This window comes from Nansenia antarctica, assembly GCF_963989245.1.
Source record: "Nansenia antarctica genome assembly, chromosome: 4".
Classification (NCBI taxonomy): domain Eukaryota; kingdom Metazoa; phylum Chordata; class Actinopteri; order Argentiniformes; family Microstomatidae; genus Nansenia; species Nansenia antarctica.
Window position 1 is genome coordinate 69,722,222 of NC_137689.1, and position 22,024 is coordinate 69,744,245.

General features: G+C 43.8%; 1 protein-coding gene across 2 annotated transcripts in view; it reads left to right on the forward strand.

Moving 5' to 3' along the window:
* Positions 1–6,431: 6,431 nt before the first annotated feature.
* sptan1 (spectrin alpha, non-erythrocytic 1) overlaps positions 6,432–22,024 on the forward strand; it is a 45,169-nt gene continuing 29,576 nt past the window's right edge. For both annotated transcript variants that reach the window (XM_080528356.1, XM_080528357.1), the window contains exons 1-4: positions 6,432–6,486; positions 17,063–17,302; positions 18,138–18,263; positions 21,193–21,333. In XM_080528356.1, the coding sequence (XP_080384482.1) occupies positions 17,066–17,302; positions 18,138–18,263; positions 21,193–21,333 (504 nt within the window). In that variant the 5' untranslated portion in view covers positions 6,432–6,486; positions 17,063–17,065. The remainder of the gene's footprint in view (positions 6,487–17,062; positions 17,303–18,137; positions 18,264–21,192; positions 21,334–22,024) is intronic.

Genomic DNA, 22,024 nt, shown 5'->3' on the forward strand with positions numbered 1-22,024 from the left:
CGCCTCGGTGAGGTCGATGGATCCAGCAGGGGTTCCATCGCTGCCCGCTGCGACGATCTCATCGAGGGCCAGGTTTATCCTCTGTCTGGCCTCACGTGCTCTCCTACTGCCTGAGGATGTCTGGCTGCTTCGGGAGGAAGATGACCTCCTTCCACGCACAGAGAGAGCAGTTCCGCAAGGGGAAGAAGCACTTCGCCCAGAGACAGGACTTCCTGACGTCTCCTCCCCAGCAGTCACACTGCCCGGGCGGCTCAGACGTGGAGGAGATGTGGTGACATCACCAAAGAAGCCCAGATCCCTGTCCTCCAGCACTGACAATTCTGCCTTGTCATAGGCGAGGTTCACTGCATCTGAGCAAATGCGGCGGATGTGCTCGTCGGACAGGAAGAACGCCGGGTGCCAGAAGTTCTCACCCCTGTCAGGTGACTCGGCGGGGCTTGGTGGCGGTTGGCGACTGGCTCTCGCACCCTGGGAGGAATCCACACTCTCTGGTGACATGGACTCTGAAGCCTGAAGATACATGATCATTCACATGTGAAGTGTGACTTCAGGGCTAAATCATAGACACGCTATTATTCAGTGGCCTGGACTAGCCTAGCTATCGCCAGGTTTACGCTACAAGTAGGACTAGTGGTTTTTATTGGTGAATGAATTATTACCAGATTATTGTGGTGGTTACATGTTGAGCTGCTGTTTGTTTAGCCTGCATATAGTATATGTGTCGATTGTTGGGCTAAAATGTAATATTATCTTTGCAATTTCTCCATAGCTTTTCAACAGTTTGAGATTCTTCCCTGAAGAAGTATAATAAGAATTATACTTGCATTATAATAACAATAATAATAATAATATTATTAATAATAATAACAATAGCAAATTATTATTATTATTATTATTATTCACATAACCTTCTACACTCACATGTTCATGATGGTCGTTTTTCTCCCCATATTTAGATTGTTCCTCCATTATTCACTCCTGGATTAACAGAAAGAGAAAAGTAAGAGAATTTGCCAACAGAAAAACGAAATGGGGTGGTTGGCTGTATTTGCCGAAGAAACACACTTGTAAATCACAGCACAATGTTTCTTCGATGAAGGGTAAGCAGCATCTGAAAATTATTACAGGAGTGACATGAAGTATCATAATTTACAGCATTACGTCACAATATTTCGCTCTTTGTGCCGTCACAGATAAAATACATTTTGCGGGCTTGCGAGTGCAGCCTTGTTTTGGACACCAGTAATGCGCCACTGCCCACAAAGATCATCAGTCGTTATACTTGTCCACCATTAATATACTTTTACATAAGGAGTTTGCAGAGAACGCATGGTGATATATTATTATAGTAGCTGGAGTCCAGATATGATGTTTTACATGGCAACTAACTAACCCCAAACCCTAACCCTGCACGAAAGAGAGCTAATTGACACAACGTTAACTCATTCAGTGCCGAGGGTGAATAATCAGTGCCAACCACCAAGGGTGACTTTATTCACCAAAAATGCATAAATGATTAACCAACTTCACAAGGAGTTGTTAGCTTCTGCCCCGTGTGGTCCTGTTATTGTAGGCCTAATGTACATTGTAATCGATTCATAATACAAATAAAAAGTGATGGTTATTTTGAGTATTTTCAGTGAGTTGAGTTCTCAAGCGGCTCTTCGTCCAAATTAGAACAATTAGGCCAATATGATTACGTTGATTGGTCCTTGTGCAGATATGCACTTACGGTAAATTGTTCAGTTGAATTCAAATGATACCTTCTTCTTGATGATCAAAACTACATTATTTAGCTGTAAAATTAGATTTGACTAAATGGAATTGGACTCGTCCTCAAAAAACACTATTCTTCCCAAATTCAGCACAATCTAAATGAATACAATTAAGGCACAATGTAATCTTCAGACAATCATGGCTGATTTTGATTTGTATCATGGCATTGCTCCAGAACCAGGAGAAGAGGGAGTCAGGATGGGTAAAGACCCAGAGAGGTGGGGTGAGAATGGGGAAAGAGAGGGGGAGACATACATTGACATACAGAGACAGACATTGTCAAAGACAGTTGTCCAGACTCTAATTAATGCAACTTATTTATTGTCCACGCTTTATAAACATATATAAATATAACATGTGTTCAATAAGACAGTAATAGTTTGAGAATGATGATTATAGCATGTTTTAATTACAAAAACAACCATAAACAGTCCAGTTCAATGGGTGCTGGTGCCGATCAAACATTTATTATTTATGAGCATGCATGGCCTTATTTCTATTACAGTACATTTACCAAGCTCGATGTAACATTGATAACTCTTGCCTTGATCTATCTGATCTGATCACCCACCCACACAGTTCACTTTCATAGCAGCCACACTTACAGCATAACTTTGCTGGTTAGGGTTAGTGTTAGGGTTACCCTAATTCCTTCTCTCCTTCACTCGCTTTCCTCCTCTCATCTTTCCATTCGCCAGGAGACTTCAATGCACGACATGTGGGTGACCAGGAAAAAAAACTCTCCAAGCTAAATCTATATACCATAACCGCTACATAGCCTACGTTGTGACCATACATACATTAATAAAGACGTAGAACTGACGTGCGTAACCTGCAATTCCAATCCAAGTTTACAGTTTAGCAGTTACACTGACGATTCGAAGGAGTTGCAGTGTTGGATAGCATTCCTAAAAAGCATTCCTCTCTCTTTGAGTCAGGTTGTTGGGTAGGGTAAATTAGCTGCATCAGCTAATGGGTCTTTTTTTTTTAATACGGTGCCTTTTCCGTCCCCAGTACTAAATCATGTTGTATTTTGTCTAAATTTGGACAAATACTAATTCCATTAGGTTTTTCATGTATAGTCAATTGTTATTTATTATGAATACAATGATATGGGCTTCTAAGTTGTTGTTTTCTACATTTTAAAAGCTTTGGTTAAAGATGTAAATTTGATTTTGCATGGGATTTGGGATGTCCCCAGTGTTGTTCATTCAACTTCAATCCCAAAAATAACTATTAACTGTGTACATACATCTACTGATGCCTCTGGACACATCTTCAGTGATGTTCCTGGAATCATCGGGCGTTTCGGGTCTTTCAACATCATACACCCTCCTCCAGGTGACCCAGCCGGGGCTGATCAGACCCCAGCTTGTGTCCAGATGGCTAACTAGCTACCATGACTCCATGGCTCTCCTCTTTTGAGCCACAGCCATCTAGAGGCTCTCTCTGCCGCATTGGTGGTACTGCGGATGGCTCTCCTCTTTTTCTCTCTATCGATGCCCAAACTGCTGAAGGCTCTGGCCAAGGAACGGGCTGCAAATCCTCTGCAACCAACCTCTACTGGGAAACACCTCGCTCTCCAACCAGCCTGCTGGCAGTCACTGACCAGTCCCGCGTACTTGCTGCCAGTCTCTTGCAGAGGTCAAGATGCCTGCAGATGTTTTCCTGGCAGGGGTTGGCTGCTCCCCAGCTCTGACAAAGGCGATGGTTTTCTTGGAGGGTCGGAACTGCTTTGCCCACACAAGTCCTGCGCTGATGGCTTCAGCAATGGTCTTCAGGACTTGGTCATGCCTCCACCTGTACCGTCCATCTCCAAGGGCCCTTGTACAGCAGCTGAGGATGTGTTCCAGGGTTCCTCGCTTGGAACACAGTTGGCATGCTGGTGTCTCTGCTATGCCCCATGTGTGCAGATTTGACGGGCTTGGAAGCACATCATAGACTGCCTGGATGAGGAATTTGATGCGGTGAGGCTCGGCTTTCCAAAGCTCAGCCCAGGTCACCTTCCTCTCAATCGCATTCTCCCATCATTAAAAACATATACATTTCCAAATATGTTATTATTATTTCATTTTCCTGATCAATATCTATTGAAATGAAATATAGTTTTTATCCATTTTTAAATTTATTTTGTACAAAAAATTAAGGTTTTGCTTACAATATTGCTTGCCCCTGCGATCACTGTCCACCCTGTTATGCTGTGTTAATGTCCCTTTTAAAAGAAAACCATATTTCTCAATCACATCACTCTCATGAGGTGACATCACATCAGTGGAGGGGATTTCAAATGTGGTAAGCTGTGTGATTTTCTACCTCTTTTACCATCTGATTTTTATGTTTTTATCCAGTGAGTTTAATGTGGTTGACCATAACGTGTCCACCCTGTTATGCCTAAATATTGAGGAGATCAATCAAATTGAATAATTTCAAAAAAAAGTATTTAGTGCAAAATAGATTCCTCATCAAGTATTCATGGTCATTCTAGGCATTATGCTAACACAGGCAGGCTAAAGGCTAACTTTAACTCAACATGTCCACTCTGTTATGTGTCCACTCTGTTCTGGAGACACTCGCCCTATTCAACTACAGAGGGTATTCTAAATAAAATAAAATGTAGGTGCCTGAGCTCGACCACTATGTTTTTCAGCAAGCTAGATATGTCCTTTATATAATAGAACATTAAAATATAGATGAATCAACAATTTATTATGTTATGAAGTCCAAATGGCACCGTATAAAAAAATTACCCTAATAGGAAAGGTAAACTCAGAAGAAGAAAATAAATACAATGAAATATACTGTAGCTATCTATCGCTCTCTCTCTCTCTCTCTCTCTCTCTCTCTCTCTCTCTCTCTCTCTCTCTCTCTCTCTCTCTCTCTCTCTCTCTCTCTCTCTCTTTTTTTGTACCGTCTCCCTAATTTTCAAAATAAATACATTTCTTCAAAACTGTGTTCAACTTTTGTCTTATTTTGTGCACTAACAGTGTTAGCGGTTCCTTATGCTTTTATTTTACTAGATTCACTGTCTGATTATTTGTTTAATGGGGGATATGTTCATTCATACTGCAAGAGCTCTGTCAGGTTGGAGAACGTTCTCCAGAAGTCATCATAAGTCTATGGAACGGGGAGAACCACAGGCCTCCTAGAATTGTGTTGAAGTCATTGTAGCCTGAGGAGTTTGGAACATCGAACTCTCTGGAAGAGCTGTACAACACACGCTGTCTCAGGAAGGCCTCCAAGATCTCCAGGGACCCGACCCACCCTGGGCACGTACACTTTATCAGGCTGCCCTCGAAAAGGAGGTACAGGACCCCGGCCGCTAAGACAAACAGACTGAAGAACTGCTTCTACCACAGGGCCGTCAAGGCCCTGAACACAGCAAAGGCCTAAGTTCTGGGCCCAGGACAGTCTGGACGGATTGTATGGCAGCTAGTGCTGAGGCACAAACATGTACATTTCAAGCCTGCAAACTGTGACACTTTAAATAACGTGAAAAAATACTTTTGTGCAATATGACAACCCTAGTTGACTATCTGTGCAGTATAGTACAGTGGATTGTGTACATAGCCTTTATTTATGTAAACCAGCTCCTATACCTTCTTGTGATTTTATTCTTTTTCTAAAAGTTTTTTTTTTTTTTTCCCTTTCCTAACACCAGGTGAGCCACCCCTCCTAAATTTCGTTGTTTGGTACCTGTACTGTAGCAATGACAATAAAGTCCATTCATTCATTCATTCATTCATTCATTCATTCATTCATTCATTCATTCATTCATTCATTCATTCATTCAACATAGCTGTAATCCGTCTGCTCCATGGTGCCACTCTAGAGGGTGCTGTTGACACTACTTCAGACCTTCACTGCAAAACAGTATGTTTTAATCAGGTATTTGGTGAAATTAATTTCTGAAATCACTGAGCTCTGAGGAGCGTCCACTGGACCAGTTACAATTAAAGACGAAAAGTCGTGAAAGACTGGACAAGATCATTTGCACGAAGACATGGTGGAAAGGCAAATTACACTACTTTACAAATCACAAAGTAGGTTACAATAATGTAACCACACAGACACATTTATTGTCCAAAATCATACAAAGCAAGTCGCAAATCATATTGCAATTCAAGTCGCAGATCACATTGCAATGCAATTCAAATGACAAATCATATTGCAGAGCCAAATGTATTGAGCAATGTAGAATGTATAGCACATTGGTTATTGTAAAACGAATAATACGTAATGCAACTAGAAGCATTGGATAACACTTAAACATATGTTTTGCCATTCACGGCCCTCCCTCCATAGATATGTGGCCATCCTTTATACGCAGCTCACTACACACAACACATGGATGTGTTGATCTGTTATCTACAGACACAAATACATTTTGATACATCCCACATTACTCCCATCACCAAAGTTATTCTATAATAAATTAACAATACATTTGAACTATCCTACCGTCCTAAGCATTTTGATGCGCTTAGTTGTACCGTCAGTTATTGATATGAGTAATGTATAAAGAAAAATATAAACTTTTATTCTATAGATTATCTAATTTCAAGGCTCGGTAATTTCCGCCACTCCTCGTTTTGCTGCTACAGGGCGTGATGATGTCACCGCATCTGTCAGGAGGAGCCCACACTCCAGCGAACCGTCGAGGGGCTCGTAGCTCATTCTAGAAACCGACCAGCGCTAACTGCGAAAACAGCGGTAAGTGCTATTTATTCTAAAACTAGATGATTACGAATGTTGTACGAATAACAACGACTAATTATCCCACCATGCACTGGTTTGTTTCAGCTAGTTAGTGAGCTAGTTAGTTTGTTAAACTAAGCATTTTTGCATAGCCGTGTTCACTCCAGGAGCTAGCTAAGCTGCGTGCAATTACCCACCGATTGTGTGCTACATTAATCGCATACTAATGATATTGCAATTAGGAAACATTTCACAGTGTCCCTGTACATCTGTATGTTTGACAATATCGATGCCAGGTCGATATTACACTACCAGAGCCAAAGAATTGTAGCTTCAGGAGGCTAGCTAGATAGCTAGCAAGGCGTTTGCTCGAGCGCCCAGACTCAGACGCAAAAAGCAGGGCAGGGTCCAGTGAGCACAGTTAACACAGATCTAAAGATAATATTATCTATTATTTAAAAAAGCAAGCTGTCCATTCTTTAATTATGTTATTCGATATACATTTCGTCACGCAATTTCACGCAAAGGTTTACGAGAAATAAGTGCTTTTGAATAAAAATCAGTGGTTTTGCAGTAGTCAGTCTGTTGTTGTGGACAGCAGAGATGTCGGCGGCCATGGAGGAAGCAGGACCCACCCGCCTGGACACACAATAATTTTGCCGTTTACACACAACACAATGTTACACCACTTCCCTCGACACTAATGGCATCAGATCAGCTGCTATAGTCGAAGCATAAATATAATAGACAACTGAACACCTCTCCTATTCCTAGCTAAGCACCGTAGCATGCTCAACATTACAAGGTTAACCTTGACTATAGGGCTGGGTTCAAAAAATCGATTTCCCGATTCTGAATCGATCTTCATTAAAATGAGCGATTATCGATTCATAAATCCCGAGATCGATTTTTTTTTTTTTTTTTTTTTTTTTGCTTGCAGCTTCAACCCGCAACGAGATCTCGTGGCCAGATCTCGCGCTACAAGAATTTATCATATCTCACGCAACGTGAGGTCTCAACACTAAAATCTAAAAACATGGCGATGGCAGGGACACTCAAGTCACCACCAGGCTTAAAGTCAGATGTCTGGGTGCATTTTGGATTTAAAAAATGTGACGATAGAGATGAGCTGGACAAAAGCAAAGTCATATGTAAATAAAAAGTACATTCATGTAACTGCTTTGGAGTCAATTCATTGATATGTTTAACAATGCTACATGTTATAGGGTTCCTTGAACCATTTATAGCATTAGTTCAGAGAATCTCTTTCATATTCAAGCAAAAAATGTATATTGTAACTAGATCGAATCGGAATCGAATCGAATCGAATCGAATCGTGAATCGAATCGAATCGGGCTGTGAATCAAGCTGTGAATCGGAATCGAATCGTTTTGGGAAATCAGTGGCGATACCCAGCCCTACTTGACTAGTGGGTGCTGCTTCCCTGCCCTGCCCTAGGCTACATCAGTCTGTTCATTGATTCTTTTTTTTTTTTTACCCACCCCATCATCAGTATTGTTGGACAACCAATGGTTTTGTCTTCTCACTTTCTCAATTTGAGGAGTGCCATTTAGTTCTTATATCTAAGGTTTATATCGGTTTGTTTGTTTGCTTATATATAAATTTCTTATATATTTATACATGTATAAATAGCCCAGGATAGGAGGCTAGCTTCATCCGGGCTAGGTGCGCCTTGCTACGGCTGATCATCCTCTGTCTGGCGCGTTGCTTTATACGAGTCCACGATTCGAATTCACTAAATTGGAGCCAAACTAACAGAATGACACACTGTGAATGTCTGCGCTTGTCTCCAGTTGCATTAGCACATAAGGGTGGATCATGCAACAGCTGCTCTCAATTTATTGAGAAAAACAACAGTACTACTCCACCCTCAAGCTTTAGACATACGCCCTGTGTACACCATGTGCGGTCAAACGGACGTCGTTGCGGCGGAAGTCATTCAGTCCATTGGGGGTGGTCAGAGCCTCTGCGTTGCGTCCGGCCTGCTTTAGATGGTTTCATCCATATCCATACTATCTATGGTTTCATCTTTCAACTTTGCCTTGTGGCAACAGTACAGGATGTTGTCAAACCACTGAAGAAGATAGAAATATCTAGCTTTCAGCAATGGTTTTATGCAATATCTGTTTTTAAGTCTATAAATTCCTTTATTCCATTCGGGACACGACGTTTAAAACAATCACACTGCAAGGTCACAGATTTCCTGACCCCAGGGGCGGATGCTCTGGCTAGCCAAATTGTTGACATGCCAAAAGCCGTCTGGATTCTCAAGGAGGGATCCAGGCAACAAGCGCAGACCTTTTATCCTCAAAGATTAGCATGCAAGGCCTGTGTTCAGCTGAATTAGACCTGCAACTTCCTCCTCAGCGAGGGACCTTGGACAGATCCGTCTCTGGCGTCGCAGGGGTTCTAGCCTTTCTCCTCAGTCATTATTTACATTGACATTTTTGGCATTTAGCAGACGCCTTATTCCAAAGCGACTTACAATCAATACATTTGACTAAGCAAGTGAATCATCAATCCACCACCAGTCGTAGCAGGAAGAGTAATCTAGCTCAGGCCCGGGGCCATTGGCAGTCTCCGTGCTAGAAGGAAAACGTTTTTTATTTTTATTTATTTTTTAAGACACTGGAGAACAGAGAAACAGTCATCATGCTAGTTTGAGTTATGGGTGACACGGCCCACACCGTAGCGTGGGTTAACTCACTGTGAGTTGTGGAAGCTGTATGGTCCGTCAGACTACACCAAAACTACCAAAGTAGTGTGGCCTGCGGCTAGCCGGTGAAAGTGTCTAGAAATGGAGACCAGGCCGTACAGCTGATAGCAGCCGCGGCTAGATGAAGTTGGCCATGTAGGATGTTGTGGTAAAATGCAGCAAGACAGTTCAGAATACTAAGACAGTGTTGTTTTTTTTGCAAGTGAGAAAAACAACCTATTAGCATGCGTTGCTAAGAATTTTAGCAGCATTTTCAGGCTCTTATGATTACCGTGCCAACTCTACACACAAACAAGGGTGAAGTGCTATAAATATATATATAATATATATTGAAATGTTGATATTTGTCAGCTAAACTTGCTCCGCACCATCTCAGAAACAACGACAGAGGGAAGAAATTTCGATTTATTTTAGACATTCGGTTTTCTGTCATAATAGCACCTGGTCACATTAGCCATTTTTCCGTACACATGTCAATGTCAAATTATAATATTGCTCAATAAACTATATAGCTAAAATAGCTATATTCACTAGTCTTCTATGGGAATTAGAATACAAGCTTTGCTTGCTTCCAGGGGGGTATTCCATCAACGTGGCCTGTTGATAGTTTTGTTCTCATGGTGATGTGATCACGTATGATCACGTATTTCATTCAAAGTAATCTCACAATCGTCACTCAATTCTACTAGTTAGGTTTCACAGATTTAAATTTTTTTTTTTTTTGACAATAACACATTGACATTAAACACTGACTGACTGGTGTGTGCTCAATGTTGCCCTGTAGCCAGCCAGCACAGGCACCTTCCATCATGTCCCAGTAGGTAACGTGTGTCATGGTTGTGGTTTGTGGTGGTATGGTGTGTATGCATTAGGGATGGGCATTTGAATGGTTCTAACTGTTCAAGTACTCGCATGCTATTTTTTCTATTAGGCCTAAAAGAAAAAAACAATAACACTTAACTGCAGCTTTAGCACCTCTGCTTAGCAGGCCAGCGCCAGCGTTAGCGCGCCAGCACTGTGGCGATGTGTGTATCCAACGGACAGACAGAGCGGAGATGAAAGAAAATATGACCTGGTTTCAGCAATCAGCCGAATATGGGAATTAATGAGTAATTAATGAATTAGTCTTATCAAAACATGTATCCAAATAACTAATTTGCCTCATTTGTAGCCTAATAGAAGCTACTTAACCAAGCTGCTAAACCGAATCAGAACACACACTAACGGTTAGACTCACGCTAGTTAGACTCACGCTAGTTAGACTCACGCTAGTGTCTGTTCTGACTGCTAGTCAGAAGCCCAATCAATTTGAGCATAACTGACTCTGTCAGGAGGTAGGAACAGCACACATATGGGGCCCTTGAGCAGAGAAAAGGCAAAACAAGGGAGATATAGATAAGGGCCTATTCAATACCTTTGCAACTGCCAGTTTTCACCTTCAGATCCCTCACTATGGCCCGGCGTGACATGGCAGTTATTATGTCTTTGAATCACTGAATACAAACTGGTATGCTGATTACATTTGGTGACAACACTATTACTCCCATCCATCCATTCATTCGAGTACTCATGCCCATGCCTCGTATGCATCTCTGTGTGTTTTTCTTCTGAAGGGTTGTGTGTGTCGGGTGTTCATCGGATGCACGGAAGGTTCTGGTATTTTGAGAGAAGGACATGGTAATGTTGTTTTGCTGAATAGAGGTTGAGGAGGAGGAGGAGGGGAGGGAGGGAGGGAGGGAGGGAGGGAGGGAGAAAGAGGTACAAAGTGAGATACGCAGGGCTGGATTGAAGCTTGGCTTGCTCCCCAAGTGGCCTAGTCACTGCAGTCTGCTGCGTCTGTCTGTGCTGCAGAGAGGAGGGAGAGAACGAGGGAGAGAGGCGTTTCACATTCTTCCTTTATCAGCTGAGTCTTTTCCTGGAGCCTAGACTGGACTGACGGCTGCTGGCTGCATCCTCTCCACCACAGGTATAGATGGAACCCAGGGGCTGAATAAGGAGACCAGAATCTCCTGAGTCACCGGTGTAGGGTGTGGCTTTGTAGGGTATGGTGTTGGTTAACATCAGGTTTATGTAGGTGGTGGTGTACTTTCTCCTTTCACAGGCTGTAAGTAGGCTAATTATAATAAGTATTGGCTGTAGAGTTACTACCTAATTTAGAAGTTGTTATTTTATATGTTTTGATTTAATGTTTTTAGAGAGATCTAACTGAATTCAGGCTTGAACGTATTGCATGCACTGCGTGTCTGTGAAAACAAATTACTATGGTTATTTTATTGACTTGGCTGAGTCTTGTCTAATCATACAGGTCATTTTATAATTTCTTAATTCCTTGGTGATTGAATCACTGAATTCAGGCCTGCTTATTGTTTGTGTTTGTGTTTGTGTGTGTGTGTGTGTGTGTGTGTGTGTGTGTGTGTGTGTGTGTGTGTGTGTGTGTGTGTGTGTGGGGGGGGGGGGGGGGGGGGGGGTAGGAAACTGGAGGGTTGCATGAAACTGAGTTATTTTTGTTGTTGATTGAACTGAGGTGGATTAAATCAAGCTCTTGATTAGTCCTATTATTTATCCTAAACAAATGAAAGGACTATTTAGGTAGTACGTTCAGAGGTCAACCGAGCCTCTCGGATGTGCAGTTTTCCCAATGTGCGTCATGGACCGGTGTTCAACAGTTGATTTAATCCCATACATCATTGTCTTTGTGACGTTTCTGTGTGTCATATCTAATTTCAATGTCGCGGTATACAAATTCCGCAGCGTCTAGGTTTGTACTTTCACTAGCTGTTAGCTCAGATTCATCGTTGCTGGCGATGTCCGCGAAAAATGATTTACTGTATATTCACTCCGAAGAAAGGGAGACGAAGCGTTGTTGACCTTATCGATTTCCTCGCTACGCCCCTTCTCACTTGGGACATAGGCCCACCTCCCATTTCCTGTAAATTCCTCCGGCCTGCATCCTCCCAGTATGGCGTCATCTTGAACAGATGTGTTGCCGTGGTAACTGTGAGGCGGTTGTTTGCGGGGCCTCGTCCGTTTCCCACTGTCTCTCTCTATACTGGGCCTGATGATATCTGGATAGCAAGAGGCTTTTCAGGCAATTCAGGTCCCCCTGAATAAGTTGGGCCTAATGTTTAATCCTTCTGTAACCTTTGTGACTCCCATCTCATAGTAGGGCATTACCATGCTACACGTAGGACATTCAGAATCAGCTGAGGGTTTTAGTTTTTGTATTGGTAAGCAGAATTCTTTTTAAAACTGTTCAATGAATAATACAGGTTGTAATGGAGAAGGGTGGCCAGTAATACTAATGGAGCAAATCGATAGCCTTCCTGTTCTCTACCTTCCTTCCCTCTCCTCCTTTCCTCTGTCTCCTTCTTCTCTCCCTCTCTTCCTTCTCTCCCTCCCTCTCCTCCTCCCCTCCCTCTCCTCCTCCCCTCCCTCTCCTCCTCCCCTCCCTCTCCTCCTCCTCCCCTCCCTCTCCTCCTCCTCCCTCCCTCTCCTCCTCCTCCTCCCTCCCTCTCCTCCTCCTCCCCTCCCTCTCCTCCTTCCCTCCCCCACACATCCGCCCACTTGTGTCGCATTCTCTCTCAGCAGAGCTGGTTCACTCGGCATAGTTATGCAGCGATGGTTGCCTGAGAGGTCTCTATAAATATCCCTGCCCTCTTCCAATGGAATCTGTGGCATTTATGAAAAACCTGATTAAAGGAAGAGAGAGTCGGAATGGGTCATACGAATATGAGGCGTCTCTATCCTACATAGACCTCGATCTGAGTAGATGGGAACTGAGGCGTCACTGTTGCTCGAGTGTCAGTATTTTACATGCACAACTCAGTGTCATATCTTAAGTTCTGTAGTTAAGACTACCCGTAATGTGGTCTACTACTGGTCGACATTTTGTAGTCAACACAAAACACCACCTCAATCCACAGCGTCCCTCCTGACAACACCCGCTCAATTGTATTTAATCATTAAAAACAAGAGACGAGCAGTATTCCATCAATGTGTAAAGGAAAATCCAGGCTTATTTTTCCTTTAGCGACGATGATGGAATACCCCCCAGGTCAGCATTTGTTACACATTTATGGTTGCATCATGTGAACCCAGGTGGTTAGACCTTGACCAGCCAAAGCTTTTGTAATGGGAGCTATCAAGAGTTACCTCCTCAGCGTTAACACACCAACTGCCAAAGCATTCCGCAACACTCACCAACCAGAGTGCCAACTGTTTTATGTGGTGTCTACCTAGCAACAATACTTTGATTGTCTACAAAATTAAGCATCATCATTTATGCAATTTAGGTGAATAAAGTCACCCCTGGCACTGTAGAATGTTGACAATTTGGGCGATTTCTTTATTCACCCTCGGCATTGGATGAGTTAAAATAGAGTGAGCCTGCTGGAGAGAGAAGGATCCAGCTCTGCTGCTTTAGTGTCACTTTGTGTGGGAGAGAGAGAGAGAGTGAGTGAGTGTGCGAGGGAGGGAAGGACTGCCTGTAAGAAGGAGGGTGAGATGGAGGGAGAGGGAGTTAGTGTTATCTATAACTTGCACTGAAATAGTCAAATGCCCTATCTGCTATTGCAGATGCACTGTACTTGGGTCCTCAGTCGACGACAGAACTTCCTGGTTCGTTGTGACCTGTGAACTCCCCGATCCGTTCCGCATTCATTAATCTCAATTTATAAATGCTGTTCTCGTTGCTAGTTACCTCACCTACATCTTGGCTCGGCACGGTCTGCTGACTCCAGGATCACACTTTGGGGTGATGATATCTCATGCGGCTGTAAAAATTTGCTGCGTCATTTTTCTTCTTCTTCAATAACACTGACTTGTGTGTCTCGTCTCAGGGTTTGCACTGTACCGCCTTTCTCTCAGCCTGACATTACATGGTTTGACAGATCCCAGGGTGATTCAGGCTAAGCCCTAAGTGAAATGAGAGTGGTATTAGGGAATGGATCTGGGAGGGGGAGGGGGAGCTATCTGCTTGCTGGATGATTTAGAGCAGTTTAGATGTTAGTAATCGGCTTATGACTAGTGCTGCACTCTTGTGTTGTTTTTCATGATGTAATTTTAATTTCTGAACAAGAAATTGATCCCTAGATTAAATTAAGATGGGTTAGGTTGGCGATAAGCACATTGATTGGTGTTTTGTAGATGTTGGTGTTTGGTGTGTATTCAGGCTTTTGCGGTGTTTGTGTTGATGTTGTGCTTAGTCGCCATCCGGTTGGTTAGTTGGTTGGTTAGTTGGTTGTGTTGGTGTTGTGCTTAGTGTCCTGCCTGTTGGTTGGTTAGTTGGTTGTGTTGGTGTTGTGCTTAGTGTCCTGCCTGTTGGTTGGTTGTTTTTTTGTGTTGATGCTGTGCTTAGTGTCCAGCCTGTTGGTTGGTTGGTTGGTTAGTTGTGTTGATGTTATGCTTAGTATCCAGCCGGTTGGTTGGTTGGTTAGTTGGTTGTGTTGATGTTATGCTTAGTATCCAGACTGTTGGTTGGTTGTGTTGATGTTATGCTTAGTATCCTCCAGCCAGTTAGTTGTTTGTTTGTGTTGATGTTGTGCTGAGTGTCCAGCCTATTGGTTGCACATGTGAGACAGCGGCGCCTGTATAGACCAGCCTGTCTCTCCTGAATCTGCTGAATTGGATGCCATTGCTGTGCTGACTCCACTGATCCTACTGTGATAGATGCACCATCTCACTCTCTTTCCATCCACCCATCCCTCTGTCCATCTTTCGTTCTCTTTCTTTCTCCCTGAATGGGACCGGTACTGGCCCAGGACTAACAATAGTTTATTTTTTCATACGCTCTAGCGGTCCCCCCCTTGGGGCATTGACTCTGGAGCTCGCTCTCTCCTCATGGGCTGATTGTGACCCCTGGTTGACTAGACTGATCAATAGATTTCAATATACAGGAATGTAGTGTGACTGCTGATGTTGATTAGGCCTAGTAAAGGTCTGCGGAAAAATGCAGGGAGGAGGAATTAGGCCAACCTAAATGGACAGCACCTAGCTGAATGTACCTTTTTTGAATGTAACAGTTTAACGCAACTGTACAGAGTAGCCTTTTTCAAACTGTAATATAGTCTCTTGGTTATTTCCGACTCCCATCTAGCTGAGGTTTATCTAGGCTACTTTTCTAATTAATTGCTGACCGACATGGTGTGTTTCTGGAGCCTACATACTGTTTAAGTGGTTTTATAATGTTGTGGTCGTACCACCCTGAAAATTGACTCCACATGCTCAGCCTTAACCAGAGGAGGACGCATCACATTGCTGCACCCGACGTGTTTCAAGTTTCATGTTTATTGTTACATTGTCACATCATACAAGTGTAAGAGAGTCAAATTCTTAGGCTTTGATTCCTGACATTGCAGCACAAGGCAATAGGCATGATTGAAGGTAATTAAAAAAATGTAAACATTATTTACAATTAGTAGTATCTTGCAATTTGTAGACAATAAGGCAGTAAAGGCATAATTCAATAAAAAGTGCCGATAGTACAGGACATAAGTGACAGTAGTAAAGTGACTGTGAGCTTAAGCTTAGGTGGTCCGCATGCGTGGGATGTGCTTGTGCAGTGTCGGTACAAACGCTGAACTCATAGCCTCGTGGGGATTTGGAGGCGGCCTCACAGTGGAGTCGCCCAACTTGATGTTTAATACTCTGCAGCTCATAGCCTACAGTTCTGTGTCGTATCATCTTGAAAGCCCCTCTTTTACAGTAGGCTTATAAAGAAACTTGTGTCACATATTCCCCCACCCCCGACTCTCTGACGATCATAAATAGCCCCACATCTGTAGCCCACATTCCCAGCAGTCCAGACATGTTCTAGGGTGGGTGTGAGAGAGGAGCATTCTGGCTATGCCAGTTTAACGGTGGTCACCAGGTGGTGCCCACTACTGTGTTAGGAGAGGCTGGGGGGGAGGGGGGGGGGGCAGAGACGCTGGCCATTTCAGAGTCGTTAGAAACTCGATTCCTTGTATCCTCCACTCACTTCCTTCTGGAAAAAGCCATCGAGGAATCGAGTTTCTAACAATTGAGAAAAAGTCCACTGACTCTGGTTACCTCACCCTACTCCTCCCTTTCCCTGCTGGCCACCACATGCCCCCGTCCCCCCCCCCCTCTCCCCCTCCCCCCCCCAGTTTTATTTGTGGTAGGCTGACGGCAGCAATAGCATTGTACTGTTGGGACTAGCGACTGTTTGTTCAGAGCTGTGTGGAATTTCCGCCAGGACCCCAGCATTCACATGTTCCCAGCTGCTGCGGGCCCCATGGCTAGTCAGCTGGAGAGGGTCTGTTCCCCCCCCCCACAACCCCCACCCCCCCCTCCCCACCCCTCTCTTGATAGTTGATAGTCTTCTATTCTCCGTGCTGTCTGACTTCTTGAGATTCTTCTGAGGGATGGCTGAGTAGAGCCTGCTGTGTTAAAATGCCCTTAGAGAGCGGAGAAGGCGGAGTTGTAGAATAACTAGGTTACAACAACTAGGCTACACAGACCTTTTTTGGAACTCATCCACAGTGGCCCCTTGTTTAAGGCCTCAAAGCAGTCAAATTCAGAGAAATGGGAACATGGCCAAGACGAAATACCAAAATGTGATGCTAAGTAGCCATAGCAGTGTGTGACTATGAGAGGGACCATTCAGTGTCTACCATACAGCCATCTTGGAAACATGCATGCATCTGCCAAGATGGCCGCCCAGATTTGCTCGTCCTTTGTGTTTGGACTCATGGCTTAATGATAAATAGGAAAAAAGATTTGGAAATGTTATCTACGAGCCCTTCACAGTGGCTGTAATAAATAGAAAAGATACACTACAAAGGTTACAAAGACTACTAAGTCTTTATCTCATTGTTTTGTCTTTCTTTGTTTCAGAGAATGGATACCAGTGGGGTGAAAGTGCTTGAGTCTGCTGACGACATCCAGGAGCGTCGGCAGCAGGTGCTGGACCGGTACCGGCGGTTCAAAGAGTTGTCAGGGGTGCGTCGGCAGAAGTTGGAGGACTCCTACCGCTTCCAGTTCTTCCGCCGAGATGCCGATGAGCTGGAGAAGTGGATCCAGGAGAAGCTGCAGATTGCCTCTGATGAGAACTACAAGGACCCCACCAATCTGCAGGTCCGTCCGTCCGTCTGGCAGTCTTCCTGCCACTGGGGGGGCACCCCCCTTTAGATTTTAGGGTTCTTGTTTCTAATCCTCCAGTCTGCCATTAGTGCATATCAATAGTGGGTTGGAAGTATAATTTTGAAATATATTCACAAACATTATATTTCACATTATATTTCACATTTGCAATTAGTGAAAAACAACTTCAGAAAGCAAGAACCATAAAACACTCAGCACCCTAGGTGGTGAGTGTACCGGAACTCTTTGGCAGTTGAGAGTTAGGGTTACTGAGGAACGTCTCAGGTTTCTATGACGTCAGAATAAACTTGACATAAGTTTACTTAAGGTCTTTACTTAAGGTCTTTGGCTAGACTTGGGTTTTGCTTAAAATGCTGATGAATCCTAACCGTTCTCACATAGTCCGTACTGGGGCTGTAAGGTTACTATGAAAGAGAGTAGTAAAAGCTTTTTTATGATATTTGAGCCACTCCTTTGGCTGAATTGGCTGCCTTATATACTGCACTGGTTTCACCATTTTGCCTAGCTGCATGGCCATTAAACTCATGTAAAATTGTTTGTAGTAAACCCTTTTACTAAACCCTTTTACCCTGCCAACGGTGACTTAATTCACCAAAAGTGTATAAATTATGATGCTTCATTTTGTAGCCAATCAAAGTGTTGTTGCTAGGTAGATATCACATAAAACACTCGGCACTCTAGGTGGTGAGTGTTCCGGAATGCTTTGGCAGTTGGTGAGTTAAATGCCTTGACCGTTGGCTAGGTGTGCCCCTACGCCTGCTGTTGTTGTTGTCCCCCATGCCAACCTGCTACCTCTTCCTCTCCGCAGGGCAAGCTCCAGAAACACCAGGCCTTTGAGGCGGAGGTGCAGGCCAATGCTGGCGCCATCATCAAGCTGGATGACACTGGCAACCTCATGATCGTAGAGGGCCACTTCGCCTCAGAGACCATCCGCGTAAGATACACACACACACACCAGGGTTTCCGTTAGAAAAAATTGCCGCCGGACATCGTGTCCGGGAAGATTTCGATTTACCGGACAAACGTGATATATTCCGGACATATTAAAATATAATAAAAATAATTTTTTGCAAAATTATATATTTTTTTTCCCAAATCTAATATAGCTGTTTGTCGCAGTGATTACTGTTGTGTAGCGGCCTATATATGCCATTTAATGTCTATTTCTCATCCGATACGATTAGATGCGAGCTATATAATATATAATAATATAACATGATTCGCATGCGCGCTATATGTCCAGCGCTGAACGGGCGCCTCTGGGAACTGAACAGACAGCATCGATCAATGAACGGACTCCACATTACGTTAACTGAAGTTTGTTAAATTGTTTGGGATTAATGTGAGTTTTCTATTTTCTCTTTCCAGTTTGACCCTTTTTTTATCAATAAAACAACGTCATTTCTATAACCAGGTCTCGCTGGTTGGGAACGCATTTCGTTTAGCTGATATGTTACGCAACCGAACAGCTTCGGGAAAACGAGTAGCAGCGCACATAGTAGTGAGCAAATACTGACTTCCACTTTTAGTCCTAGGCAAAGGTCCAACACAATCAATTATTACACGTTCAAATGGCTCCCCTATAGCAGGAATGGGATGCAATGGTGCGGGTGGAATGGATTGATTAGGCTTACCCGCCATCTGACAAGTATGGCAACAGCGGCAGTGCTTGGCAACATCCGCCTTCAGTCCGGGCCAAAAGAAATGTTTCAATATCAGCTGATAAGTTTTAGTTATACCTAAATGTCCTGACCACTGGCTCTCATGTGCTACAGATAACACCTGTTGTCTATAACCCACAGGCACAACCACTTGTTTTACAGTATTCCACTCACAACCATTTGCATTAGGAGGAGACCATTTACGCATTAATATCCCATCGTTAAGGAAATAAACTACGTTGCCCCCTATTTCAGATTCCTCACTAGCTGCATGTAAAAAACATTTGTTTAATGACTGATCAGCTACTTGAGCGACACGCAATCGCTCGCCGGTTACCGGGAGAGATAGGCTGTCAGCGGATGGTATGGTAGGACTCGGGGAGGATGGTAACTCTACCACTTTCTCCCTGGGAGAAGCTGAAACAATCGGGTTCTCATCCCTTTCAGAAAAGGCTTGCATAATCACACTATCACAGAGAGAAACATCGCTATCCTCCTCTCTGCCTCGACTCGATTGTGCACGAGTTATAGCGCACACCGGAAACAACCGCTGTTTCGCATAGGCAGCCTACACATTAGGAGACATCATCATGCCGGTGTCAAATCATATCATAATAAAAGAAATACATAGCCTATATATTCGTCTTTTTTAAAATAGAAGGAATCAGAATGTGAACTTTAGCGAATTGTATTCAAATTGTGCTTAGAGGGAATTATTTTCACCGGACATAAATGTCCGACGAGTTTTCATTTTGTCGGACTTCCATAAATTTTACCGGACAAAGACCGGTAATTACCGGTTAACGGAAACCCTGACACACACACACACACACACACACACACCATACTGCAACACTACCGGTGTGCTGATCTGGCAATACTCAGCAGTGCGCATGCTAGCGGCTAAAAAAAAAGAAACAAATCTAATTTGCTGAGAAGAAGAAGAACCCAAAGTAAAAGCAATGATGATAATACCGTACTGAAGGATTCAACATTTTAAGCCTTGTTTGATTAATTAGTTAAAACTAATTGTTAGTTAACAGTTAATTAGCCCCCATTATGAACATGGTCTTTACCATGTAACAGTTTCTCTTGAGTAAATCGAGTCACTCTAAAATATGGCCAAGAAGGGAAGTCATTTAAAGGTCTAGAACGTAGTTTTGTTCCTCTCTATGGCCACACTGCAAAATTAAGACTGTTAGTCAGGGGCCTTAGGGCTATACGAGTATGTGATGATGATGGGATTATAGACATTTCTATACGTTTCTCCCACTGAATCTCCTTCTCTTCATCCTACTGATTCATCATTGGCATTTAGAGGTTTTTAAAGCTAAAATCTTACATTCTGCTGCTTCAAGTGAATTGGGAACATTGTCCCTGTGTTAAAAACACTCCAACACTCCAAAACAAACTTCTCAAAGAGAGTAGGACCTAATGTGGTACCGCTTCACTCCTGTCAACCATCTGAACACCTTCATGTCTGGTTCAGTCCTACACGCCCTACCGGAGCGCTCAGAGGCCCATAGTAAAGAGCGTAAACATGGCTGAGTATATACAAGTAGGTGCTGCGGTGCTGTGGACCTCCTGGATCTTCTGTGTGGCTCTCTCTCTCTGGATTTCTTCTCTCTCTCCTTCCCACTTCCTGTTGTATTTGCAGTGCTTTAAGGAGTCAAGGCCTCATCCAGTGTGCATGCAGAGTGTGCCTACAAGCAACATTTACCCAGAAGGAAATGTTCCCCTCAGTTCTTAAGTGTAAACTTCTTAGGTTAAAGTCGGACTGCCGAAATTGCCCCCTCGGTCTCAGAGATGATGTAAATGCAATGTCGCTTCAGGCCGACTTTAAAACTAAAAGCAAACAACGTTAAGAATTGTCTTCCCAACAACTGGAATAGCTTACCCTGTCAGTGAGCTCAAACAAATATCCGACACATCCTGAAGCTGAAGTGAAACGGATGTGACCGGAGGCTTCCTTCCATCACAACGCCTTTCCTTCTCTCCTTCCTCCTTCCCTCCTCACTCTCTCCTTATATCCTTTCTTCCTTACTTCCTCCTTCCTTCCTCACTCTCTCCTTATATCCTTTCCTTCTCTCCTTCCTCCTTCCCTCCTCACTCTCTCCTTATATCCTTTCTTCCTTACTTCCTCCTTCCCTCCTCACTCTCCTCACTCTCCCCTTATATCCTTTTTTCCCTCCTTCTCTACAGACCCGTCTGGAGGAACTGCACCGTCTTTGGGACCTGCTGCTGCAGAAGACGAAGGAGAAGGGGGTTCGTCTGCTGCAGGCCCAGAAGCTGGTGCAGTACCTGCGCGAGTGTGAGGATGCCATGGACTGGATCAGTGACAAGGTCAGCCAGCCAGCCACGCACGCACACACGCACATATGTGTATGATTAGAGGAGGAGGCTAGGAAGGCTTGGAAAGAGCCGAATAAAGTGTATATATATTTTTTTATTTTTATTTTTTTCAGATTTTATCCCTTTTTCACCCAATTTGGTATCCAATTGAACCCAACCTAGCATCCAATTATCCCCTGCCTATTGCGTAGGATCCGCCGCACGACCCCGTGGCCGGCAGCCCCAGAGGAGGCCGCCAAGCAGACTAGCTGTCTGGCTCCTTGAGCCCAGCACCGTTATTCCGGCACCCCGGGGGCGCTGTTGCGCGAGGGATCCTTGTCCGGAAATAGTCCTATACCGCCCTCTGGAGCGGCCGCTCAATATGCCGCTCCCTGTGTGTGCCCCGGCCATATCCGGGTCTGGCGAGACCGGGATTCGATCCCAGTCCCCGGTGGGCAGCTTGCACTAGTGGCTAGTGCTTAGACCGCTACGCCACCGCGGGGCTTAATAAAGTGTATTTTTAAGCTTTTACAACACTTTAGCGATATTAGAAACATAAATGAAATGTTGCTAATCCAACTTTTTTCGGTGTAAATTGAGTTTTTGTCCCCGCTCTCCCCTAGACGCCCTGTCTTAAAAAACAGTCACATTGATAGAAGGACTTGACACTGTGAACATAGCATAGCATAGCACCATAGCATAG